At 42.4% G+C, this 12,366-nt stretch overlaps 1 protein-coding gene across 6 annotated transcripts in view; it reads left to right on the top strand.

Moving 5' to 3' along the window:
• nsd2 (nuclear receptor binding SET domain protein 2) overlaps positions 1–12,366 on the top strand; it is a 94,452-nt gene that overhangs the window by 30,121 nt on the left and 51,965 nt on the right. For all 6 annotated transcript variants that reach the window (XM_033034479.1, XM_033034451.1, XM_033034458.1 and 3 more), the window contains 4 exons: positions 230–399; positions 1,507–2,034; positions 5,723–5,879; positions 6,686–6,751. In XM_033034479.1, the coding sequence (XP_032890370.1) occupies positions 230–399; positions 1,507–2,034; positions 5,723–5,879; positions 6,686–6,751 (921 nt within the window). The remainder of the gene's footprint in view (positions 1–229; positions 400–1,506; positions 2,035–5,722; positions 5,880–6,685; positions 6,752–12,366) is intronic.

Here is a 12,366-nt window from a genome sequence, read left to right as displayed (position 1 = left end):
GTAAAAAAACTGCATATTTGTTAGTACTGTAGAAATGTTCCTGGCATTCTTGCATTGTACTTGCAAAGTACATTTTTGAAATGTTTCAAAGTCTTCAAAAATCATGATCAATAATACTGTGTATTAATCCTTGCCAATGGGAGATTGGGATGCAGACCAAAGTAGTGCGCTAAAATCCCATGCATTCTTCTTACAAAATGATAAGAATTTGTTTCTCTTAATTTTTCAGGTCTGAATAAGGCTATATGTCGCCAGTACCATGTTCAGTTTTTTGGTGAAGCTCCAGAAAGAGCCTGGATTTTTGAAAAGAGTATGATACCTTTTGCAGGTGTTCATCAATATGATGCGTTAGTCCATGAGAGTGCCAAACATGCAACTTCGAAGGCAGAAAAAAACAAGGTAATCTGGTGATTTTTTAATATATATATATATATATATTGAATTCCCACAAATTATGTGCAGTTTAAAATGTTTTTTTAATAGCTATCCAAATGTGTTGTGAAATTTAATTAACCTGAAGCGTTAAGTAGAATTTCCATTTTATAATTTAATGTGTTTGTGTATAGAAACATAGAAAATAGGTGCAGGAGTCGGCCCTTCGAGCCTGCACCGACATTCAATATGATCATGGCTGATCATCCAACTCAGTATCCTGTACCTGCCTTCTCTCCATACCCCCTGATCCCTTTAGCCACAAGGGCCACATCTAACTCCCTCTTAAATATAGCCAATGAACTGGCCTCAACTACCTTCTGTGGCAGAGAGTTCCAGAGATTCACCACTCTGTGTGAAAAATGTTTTTCTCATCTCGATCCTAAAGGATTTTCCCTTTATCCTTAAACTGTGGCCCCTTGTCCTGGACTTCCCCAACATCGGGAACAAACATCGGGAACAATCTTCCTGCATCTAGCCTGTCCAACCCCTTTAGAATTTTGTGAGTTTCTATAAGATCCCCCCTCCATCTTCTAAATTCTAGCGAGTACAAGCTGAGTCTATCCAGTCTTTCTTCATATGAAAGTCCTGACATCCCAGGAATCAGTCTGGTGAACCTTCTCTGTACTCCCTCTATGTCAAGAATGTCTTTCCTCAGATTTGGAGACTAAAACTGTACACAATACTCCAGGTGTGGTCTCACCAATACCCTGTACAACTGCAGTAGAACCTCCCTGCTCCTATACTCAAATCCTTTTGCTATGAATGCCAACATACCATTCGCTTTCTTCACTGCCTGATGCACCTGGATGCCCACTTTCAATGACTGGTGTACCATGACACCCAGGTCTCGTTTCATCTCCCCTTTTTCCAATCGACCACCATTTAGATAAGTCTACTTTCCTGTTTTTGCCACCAAAGTGGATAACCTCACATTTATCCACATATACCCATTCAGTTGATTGTAGTAGAATGTTAATGGTTTAAGACATTTCCATAAGATCCAAGTAAAAGGTTTGCTGAGTATTTTATAATTTCGATGTACACTTCAAATAAAATAACGTTATTTTTCAGCTCTTAAAACCAATTCCTGCCAGAATTCGTCTTCAATGGGATCTAGGTATTGCACAAGCAGAGAAGGCACTGGCAATGACCCCTGAGAATCGAAAGGCTAAATATACCTTTGTTTATGATTGTGATCGTCCATTATTACCACCTCAAGTTGCAAAAGAGGCTGGGGTTCCTGTTGAACATGTTGAGAACAGGAAATGGCCTCCTGAAGAATTGCCAAGACCCAAGGACAATCTCACGAATACAAAAGGATTGAGGAGAGGAAACAGTGCACCAAATAAAAGGCAATATTCAAAACCATATGAACCTAAGATCCCTGCAAACGAGTGTTTAAGTAGGACTGTCGCTTCGGCTGAAGGCTCTACTCAAAGTTACTCAACAGACAGGACATCTTGCAGATCATCAGATTCTGAGAGTTGCACAAGCTCCCCAATGGCCAAGAGAAAACAAGGAGTAGCCAATCAGCGGACCAGGAAATGTGATGCTGCCCTCGCTCAATTCATGGCCTTTTGTCAGAAACACAGAGATGAGGTATGTGTATTTAGAAGTTTACTTGCAAGTAAAATTGTTCATGCATTTGCTTTATTTTCTAAATTGCTGCCAAATGGTGCTTTTTAATGTCACTAATTCAGCTAAATATACCTTTATGATTGTGATTGTTCATTATTTTCACCTCAAGTTGCAAAAGAGACAATGCAATTTATATTTACTTTAGCATTCTTTTAGAAATTGTTACTAACTTGTTTCTCTGCACGTGATTTCCTACTCTTTCTTGATTGGGTAGAGAATGCAGTAGCTGATAGTTAGCATCACATAGTTTAGTTTAGAGATACAATGCAGAAACAGGCCCTTCAGCCCATCCTGTACGCACCGACCAGCGATCCACGCATGCTAACAATTTCTTACACACATTAAGGACAATTGAACTAAGCCAATTAGCCTATAAACCTGTACATCTTTGGAGTGTGAAAGGAAACGAGCTCCCTGAGAAAACCCCTCACAGGTCACGGGGAGAACATACAAACTCCGTACTGACTGCACCGCAGTCGGGATTGAACCCGGGTCCCTGGCGCTGTCAAGCAGCAACTCTACCGCCGCACCTCCGTTACTAGCTTGTGAGAGTGGGGGGGGGGGGGGCGGCTTGGTGGCTGGCAGGGGCAATGAAGTAGGAGGCTGATGGTCAAAGTTATTACCTGAAATAAAAGCTGTTTACTCAGCACAGAAATGCATGCTCTCATGTGCTGGGGCTTAAATATTCTTTGGTTGGTGTTGACACAATTCTTTGCAAAAACGTAGACACTAAACAAAATCTAAAGTAAAATGCCCCCTTTCCTTTCAGGACACAAATGCAGTATGCTCAACTACAATGAGATTATCTTAATATAGACAGAAACTTGGTTCCTAATCAAATTTTGGAAATAGTCATTTAAAAAAATATTTTATTGATTAAATTATTACTTGACATTTGATTTGAAATGGCTGTTCCACAATGACTGCATATCACCATTTTAATTCTTCATCCATTTGACATGGAATAGGATGTTGCATGTTTATAAAGGAATCCAAGACCGGTTTATTAATTAACTGTTCTGTGGAATGGGAATCTTGCCAATGGATGACTCCACAATGAGAATGATTCAGATATTTTTTGACTTTCAATTAAGACAAGTAATCCTTGCCTTTTTGGGTACAGAACAATAGTTGAGTCTTTGAAGCAGGCAGGGAAAGTACATGTTAGCAGGGACTGGTTAAAAATGTCTGTATAGACCGGTGCCAGCTGTTTGGCACAGAGCTTAATAATAGAGGGGGAAACATTGTCGGGTCTTGGAGATTTCCGGCTCTTTTGTCCTCTGAAAAGCCTCTCCACCTCTATTTTTATTGTTGATATTGGATAAGTTATGTTGCGCAGCACAGAAGGTGTGGGTGATTGGGTGTGAAGTGATGATTGGAGGGGGGTGGGTGTAGAAAGGTCCTGTCTTTGCAGACTGAGGTCAGGCAGTGAGTGGGTGTGAAGTGTTGGTTGGGGTGGGAAATGGTCCAGTCTTTCCATGCTGGAGTCTTGCCTTAAGTAGGTGTGAAGTGGTGAATGGGAAGGAGAGGGTGCAGGTTCCATTCTTTGTAGACTGGGGTCTGGCTGTGTTGGTTGGGGACGGGGTACCAGGGTTACGTTTCTGATTTTCAAACCTGCAGTAAAACTCATTCAGGTCGTTGGTCAGCTGACGATTATCCAAAGAGCGGGGGGCTTTCTTCTTGTAGCTGGTAACTTCTTGCAAGTCCTTCTAAACTGAAGAAGAGTCACTAGCTGAGAACTTGCTCCTCAACTTCTCAGAGTACCTTTCCTTGGCAGCTCTGATTCCTCTTCTCCGCTTGTACTTGGCCTGCCTGTAGAGGTCTGCATCCCCGCTCCAGTAGGCCTCATCTTTAGACCGTCGGAGCTGTCTGAGTTCTGCTGTAAACCAGGGCTTGCTTGTTGTTGTTGAACCATGGGTCTTAGTTGGAATGCAACTGTCCTCGCAAAAGTTGACATGATGATACTGTGTCCGTATACTCATCGAGGCTTGTGGTTGCTTCCCTGAACATATTCCAATCCGTTCAGTCAAAGCTGGGTTGTAGGCTCTCAGGTAGACAAAATTGCTGGAGATTGCGGGTGCGGCGCGACGGAAATAGGCAACGTTTTGGGCCAAAACCCTTCTTCAGACTGATGAAGGTTCTCAATGCTCTCGCTTGACCACCTTTTCGTTGTTCTGACCACAGGCTTAGCAGTTTTTAGATTCTGCCTGTGGGTTGGAATGGTGAACTATGCAATGATCAGAGAGACCCAGACCCGCCCGGGGAACAGAGCGATATGCGTTCTTGATTGCCGTATAACAGTGATCGAGTGTTCTCTCCCCTCTGGTGGGGCAGGTAACATGAAGTCTGCATTTTGGAAGGTCACGGCTAAGGTTAGCTTTGTTAAAGTCCCCCAAAACAATGACAATGAAGTCCGGGAAGTCACTATCTGCCCTCATTACCTGGTCAGCGAGTTGCATTTGTGCCTCACGTATGCAGGCTTGGGGGGATTGTAAACTCCAGCGAGAATAAAGGAGTTAAATTCCCTCAGAGTAGAAGGGTTTGCAATTTATAAAGAGGGATTCTAGGTTGGGAGAGCAGAAATTTGACAGTACCGTAATGTCGCTGGTTGGTATAGAAGCATGTTCCACCGCCTCCCCGCTGCCTCCACTTAGGAGTACCACACAGTCGTCCAAACTTGAATATTGTCTGCTTTTTTTTGCATGTGGACGTGTCCTGCTTAAGTGTGTAAGGTGTTGGAACTGAAGTGTGCACTCGACAGCAACATCACAATATGTTACCTTTATGGAAAGAATGTTATTGGTGAACTAGGTGAAGATGGTCTAGGGACTGTGCATTGAGGAAATCCTTCACTGATATCCTGGGGTTAAGATAGTTGACTTGCATTAGCTATTACCACCTTCCTTTTTGTGGAATGCGACTTCAGCCGCCAGATAATTAATTCATGTAGATTAGTGTCACAGTGGTAAGTGAAAAGCTTTTGTTGTGTGCTAACTAGTCACGTAAAGACAATATATGATTACAGTCGAGCCATCCACTATACAGATACATGATTAGAGGAATAATGTAGAAGATTACAAGTCCCAGCCAGTACATGACAAAGTATGCAAGCTCAAATACTTTTCATCGATATAAAAGTAGCCCAGCACAGTTTGGAAGTATAATGTCCCAAGAAATCATTGATATACTGAAGAAACTCTGTGCTTGCAACTTATGGTTTCTTTATTGTCACGCGTACCAGGTACAGTGAAATTTTTTTGGAAACAGCTCAGCAAAGCTATCCCCGTACACAAGCACAATCACCCGTTAGTATAGTATGAACAGAACAGCCCATCAAGTCCATATGCAAGAGGCACCATTTTGGCTCCATGAAACAGAAGTAAAATGGAGTCTGTTTTCTTCAAGCAACCTAATTTGAAAAGAATACCATCTATTCACCCCATCAAGCACCTTCTGCCTTGTCTGTAACCCCATCGTTCTGTAAATTTTCAGAGTTCTATCATTGCAAGATATGCTTTCTACAGGGTACTTTTATTTGTTTCATCTTTCTAAATTTGCTATGTAATATCTTGATTAAATGCAGTTGTATCCTGCATGTGTTTTGGCTTCAAGTGAGCAAAATAAATCTGAAGTGTTTTTACATTTGTAGCTCACTGAAGAACGTCCAGATGCTACTGCTGATGAGATTGAAGAGCTGCTTGAGTCTCAGTGGGCTTTGCTCAGTGATAAACAGCGAGCACGTTACAATACCAAGTTCTCTATAGTTACTCCAATTACAGAGCACAAATCGCCTGTATCAGGTTCAGGTAAGGGTTTTAAAATTTGTGACCCGTGCTAAAGTTTTACTCTGCACGCAATTGACTGCTACTTTAAACTTTGCTCTTTTTATGTTAAGACCAAGCATGTCTGACTAGATTTCAACCAATGTAAAATGCAAGCTCAGAAAATGTATTTCTAAACCCTTTAGTAAGACGCATTGCATCAGATGCATTGAGTTAAATGGAGACTAAAATTAGGTGAAATGTGAAAGCATGTTGAATCCTATCCAGCCAATTTTCTGATGGCTTGTTAGGTTAAAATTATCCCCATGGTATTTTTCAATAGAGTATTGATCTGAGGCAGAAAGTTTAGAGTAAGTCAGCAGATCAGGCAGCGTCCCCAGAGATCATGGGCAGGTGACCTTTCAGATCTGGACCCTACTGTGCTTCAGTTCAATCAGAAAAAGGGGTTTGACTCAAAACGTCACCTGCATCTGCAGAGATGCTGCCTGACCCACTGAGTTACTCCAGCACTTTGTGTCTTTTTCTGTAAACCAGCATCTGCAGTTCCCGGTTTCTACAGATTTGACTCGTTGTTAAGCGAATATCATTCTTGCCCAATATTTTCCTACATTGTCGTCTATAAATTTAACAATTAATAATTGGTTAATCAGAAACGGATTAATTGGACAGTGAATGATATTTTGATTCATGCAACACTAAAAGTGATGAATTACAAACAAGATACGTATCTTTATTCAATTATTAATAATAGCAACTGACTGACAAACCATGAATTCTAAATATTAATCCACTCACATTTGTTTCTCTTTCCCTAATTGTGGCTTTAACAGGATCACCTGGGCCCACCAGACGCAAAGTTTTGCAGGACTCTCCAAAAAGAACAACTAGATCTAGTGGTAGGTCAAAGGATGTTTCCCCCCCAGTTATTTGATTTGATTTTGTCAAGAGTGAAATATTCAGAATTTCTAAATTTCGCCATGCTTACGTACGTACTGCATAGTTCAGTTGGGGAACACAATCACAACGATTGTGCATAATTATTACATTTAAATGAAATTTTGGTGTCATTTACTTCTGTCCCTTACTTAGTTGTGTCCCAAGATTTACTCTGTTATGGATATATCTTCTTTATTGGCATGCTCCAAAGAGTTCATTGACGACTCACCCCTGTTTCCTTATAAGCAGCAACCCCTCCTTTTTATGTTCTTTCTGCCAAGTGTACCTGTTGGTGCCTAATCTAGGCAATTGACATTGTGACCAATATGTTTCTCCCAATGCTTGCACAATGTACACTCCTAATGCTTCAGTTGTCGCTGATTGTCTCATCATCCCTTTCCAGAATCTACATTCATTTGTCTTTCATGTCCTTATTATGGATGATTGCCTTTACATCATGTGCTCGACAAAAGTTTATTCAGGGGTGATCACTCTTATTGTCTAAATTAAGCCTCCCTTCTTGGCTCTATCTTGCCAAAGGAAAGGTTCAGAAATTCAACTTGGGGTGTTCCTTATTCTAGGTGTACATAGGCCCTTGTTTTGCTGCCTTGCCTTCAATTAAAACCAGCCTTCTCATTTGGCTACTAGACATTCTCACGAGACAGAATTACAAGCAACCTGGAAACGACTCCTCAGCTCACTGAGTCTGCATCGACTATCAAGGACCCATTTTCACACTAAACCTATCCTGATTCTTATAATGTTCCCATCGCCTCATCCCCCCCCCCCCCCACGATACTCTGATTCTGCCACTCGTCTTTGTATTTTGACAATTTACAATGGCCTGTTCACCTACCGCAATGCACATTCTTTGAGATGTGGGAGAAAATCTGTGGATTTGGAGGAAACCAGTGGTCATGGGGAGGATGTATACATTTCACATCGCACCTGTAGTCTGTCATGAATCTGGTTTGCTGAATCTGTGAGGCAACAGATCTATCTGCATCAAGAGACTTCTCTTCCTCAATGATTTCAACCTTTGTGTAAATTCACCATGTATTAACTTGTATTTTTTTTTTTTTTGCTTCACACTTCCTTGGTCTCTTCACATAAATTCCCAAACCAATGAGACAAACAAGATGAATTAGGCCATTTAGCCAATTGAGTCTACTCCATTCAACCATGGCGGATTTATTCTTTCCCCTCAACCCTATTTTCATGCCCTTCATAATCCAGAACCTTTCGATCTCTGCCTTCAAACCCCACTGTTGTGTCCTCCAGAACCATCTGTGGCAATGAATTCCACAGATTCATCACCCCCTAGATAAAGAAATTCCTCGTCTCCATTTTGAAGATACGTCCTTTTATAGTGAGCCTTGTTGTGTAAGCTCTCTTTTGACTTGATCTCTACTTCCATCATCACAATCCAAGATAAAGTATTTTTTAACCACCTGCATTTCCTATTTCCGTTATTTGTTTGTTCTTCCCTGGCAGTGGGGCGCTCTCAAAATCTCAGCTGTTTTGTTATGCATTCTGTACTTAATTACTTTAGTATGGCAATAATCTTACTGATCTGTATGCAAAAATAATCTTCACTGTACCTTGGTATACATAATAATAAAGAACCATTGAACCAGCTCTGCAGTGTTCAGATCCTCGCTTCCTTAAGTCAACAAACAACTCTTGTCTAAAGAGCGCTAGAGGCTAGGTTGTTGTTCTGACACCATGACATAAGATTCCTGGTTTCTTTCCTATACTCCGTCTCATCATTATAGATCCAGCCAAAAGAGATTGAAGAACATTTCCGAACCGACTGGAACTGATATATGGTCGACTAGACTTGTATTCACTGGAATTTAGAAGGATGAGAGGGAATCTTATAGAAACATATTAAATTCTTAGAGGATTGCAGAGGCTAGATGCAGGAAACATTTTTCCGATGTTGGGGGAGTCCAGAACCAGGGGTCACAGTTTAAGAATAAGGGGTAGGCCATTTAGGACTGAGATGAGGAAAAACGTCTTCACCCAGAGAGTTGTGAATCTGTGGAATTCTCTGCCACAGAAGGCAGTGGAGGCCAATTTTTTGTGAATGGCAATTGCAGGCTCGAAGGGCCGAATGGCCTACTCCTGCACCTATTGCCTTATGCGCTGGATGTTTTCAAGAGAGCGTTTGATGTAGCTCTTGGAGCTAAAGAAATCTAGGGATAAGGGGGAAAACGGGGAACAGGGTACTGATTTTGGATGATCAGCCAAAATCATATTGAATGTGGTTCGAATGTTGAATATTGAATGCTGGTTCGAATGGCCGACTCTGGCACCTATTTTTCTATGAAACATTGCCGATCCACACACACAAACGTGTGTGTGTGTGTGTGTATGTATATGTGTGTGTGTATATATATATATATGTGTGTATGTATATATATATATTATCCGTGTGTATTTATGTATGTATTTATATATACATACTAAAACTCATCTTGTTTGTATGTGTGTGACCACCAAAACGGTCCACGATAGCGCTACCAATTTTGGTCCACCTTATTCACCATTTCCCTGGGACGTGCAGTACCAAGTTTCGTTCATATTTATGTTCGATTTTAGAAGTTATTGACATGTAAAACTGAAAATAAAACAGCGCCCCACTTGCCTTCCGCGCCTATGCAGTTGGGGGAGGCCCATCATCCCCACATGTGCACAGTAGGCCCCGTATCCATGATGCGGGGAGAGGCGGGTCTGGGGGCGGCGGCACTTTTGCTCCGGGCCCGCGGAGAGGGAGAGGAGCAGGACCCGGGGCAAGGACTAAGCCGCTGCCTCGGCCTCTCCCTCCTCCGGCTCTAGGCCACTCGGCCCGTCCCCCCACAGCCCCGGTCTCAAGTACAACTTCATCGCCGACGTGGTGGCGAATACGGGGCCAGCAGCGGTTTACATCGAGATCCTGGGGAGGTGAGGAGGAAAGTGGGGGATTGAGGGAGAGATGGGGTTAGGAAGGGAGAGGGAGCGGAAAGTGGGGTAGGTGAGGAGGGAGAGTGGGGGAGGAGGGGGATAGAGGGAGAGGAGTGGGGGAATGATGGAATATTGCGTTGCGGGAACGGGACCCGACGGGTCCATCGGCCATCTAGTATCCTCTAGCGAAGCTGCCTGTCCCACTGATTTACTCCAGCACTTAGTATTCCCGGCCAAAATCAGTGGTATCATTGATCTCCATAAACAAGAACCCCTTCTTAATTTTAAAGATCTAGTAGGAGTTATACTTGGCCGCAAAGTTATGGCTGTATAAAGAGTAAAGCAAGGGAATGAGGACAAACCCTTAAGGTGTTCAGAGTCAGAGTAGAGGAAAGGTTATATAACAATTCCAACCAACTGAGGCCTGCCAGTCAGGAAGTCCAGAAGCCAATTGCGACAGAGGGCACAAGACCAGATGTTTCGGGATGAACTTATTTGATATTATGGAGTCGAGGAATGAGCTGTAATCAATGAATAGCATCCTGATACGGGTGTTCTTATGTGAAGGTGATCCAGGACTGAATGTAGTCCAGTGGAGACTGTCCTCCACAGACCTATTTTCCTAACTGCAAAATTACGGTGTATGAATTCTCCAGAAATTTGGTGAAAACCTGGGTCGTTAGCAGTCTTTCAAAGCACTTCATTCTGGTCAATGTTAGATGTACTGGGCAATTGTCATTAAGACACATCACTATTTTTCTTGGTGACTAGGATGAAAGTTTACTTAAATCAGAAAGTAGACTGTTGAAGTGAGAGGTTGAAGATATCAGGAAAGATTGTGCCCGGTTGATTTTCCAAACATGTCTAGGGACTCCAGCAGCTTTCTGAGGGTTTATCTTCGTGAAACTGAGATTTGATCTTCGTGATCTGATCGGCCATATAAATGGATGGGACAGAGCCAACAGGATCAGGGAACTAAACATAGTGGCCCTGCAAAATTAAGAAATCTTGTTTCACAACTTTGTTATTTATAAAACAATGACTGTCTGGATCAGATGATGCTTTTTTTAAGGGCACTTAATGTTTCCTTAAAATTGGTTTCCAGTATGTTCCCAACAACTATGTTCGTCTAATTGGCCTGTTACCAGTTTCCTCTTTTATTGAGCAGTTACATTCGTTGTTTTCCAATTTATTGTGACCTTTCCATGACCTAATAAATTGTGAAAGGTGACAACCATTGTAGCCATCTCTTGTGGAGCCGTTGGATGCAAGCCCTTGAGTGTACGAGATTTATTAATTTGTCCAGAATTATTTTGAGTTTTCCTTTGAGTCTTCATATAAACGCAAAATCATGCTGTCATTGGCAGTACTGACAATTGCTTTATTCACTTTGATTGAATGCATTATTTATTGCAAACTTACAGAAGTTCTACTTTCATCACGGTACTGAACAACCGTGATGTAGGCCCTTTGATCTACCTTGTCCATGCTGACTAAGTTGGCCTATTGAGCTAGTCCCATTTCCAGACGTTTGGCCCATACCTCCGAAACCTTTTCATGTCTTTTAAAAGTCAGAATTGTATCTGCTTCTATAGCTTCCTCTGGCACCTCATGGAAGGTTGGGACAATCCATTGGTTGCCCAAGGTCTCTCTTACATACACGCTTGCATCGACTCTTGCCTTAAGCCTCTAGCAATAGAATCCTCTACCTTGGAAAAAAGACAGAGCGTTCATTTGTACACCTCCATAAGATTGTCTTAGCCTCCCACGATCTAGAGGAAAAAAGTCCCATCCTATCTTAACAGCTCCCTATAATTCAAGCCCGCAAGTCGAGGTAACATCCTGGTGAGTCTTTACTGCACACTTTCTAACTTAATGAGGTCCTTTCTGTAGCTGGGCCACCAGAACGGCACCCAGTACTCCAAGTGTAATCTCACCAACGATTTGTACAGCTTTATCACAGTCCCAACTTTTGTACCAAATATTCTCCCCACTGAAGGTAAGCATGCCAAAATTTTTCTTCATCGCACTTTACCTGACTTGCCAATTTTAGTTTAGCGATACAGCGCAGAAACAGGCCTTTCGGCCCACCGAGTCCACGCCGGCAGCGATCCCCGCACATGAACACTATCCCACACATTAGGGACCATTTACAATTTTACCAAACTAATTAACCTACAAACCTGTACGTCTTTGGAATGTGGGAGGAAACCGGAACCCCCGGAGAAAACAACACGGGTCACAAGGAGAACGTCCAAACTCCATACAGACAGCACCCGTAATCAAGATCGAACCCGGGTGGTCTCTGGCGCTATAAGGCAGCAACTCTACTGCTGCGTCACCGTGCCGCCCTTTCGAGGAACCATGCATCTCCACTCTCGGATCTCTATTTAGCAACACTCTCCAAGGCTCTACCATTTACTCTGTTCTGATTTGATACACCGAAGTGCAACACCTGTGGAGATCATGGCTCACAAATTCGATTACGTTTTTTGAAGAAGTAACCAAGAAGGTCGACGATGTCAAGGCTATAGACAATGTCTGTATGGACTTCAGTAAGGCATTGGATAAGGTTCCGCATGGTAGGCTGCTCTGGAAGTTTATATCACATAGCTTGCAGGGAGAGCTC

Source organism: Amblyraja radiata, chromosome 1, assembly GCF_010909765.2.
Source record: "Amblyraja radiata isolate CabotCenter1 chromosome 1, sAmbRad1.1.pri, whole genome shotgun sequence".
Taxonomy (NCBI): domain Eukaryota; kingdom Metazoa; phylum Chordata; class Chondrichthyes; order Rajiformes; family Rajidae; genus Amblyraja; species Amblyraja radiata.
Note: the sequence above shows the minus strand (reverse complement) of the source record. Positions and strands in the feature narration are given on the sequence as shown.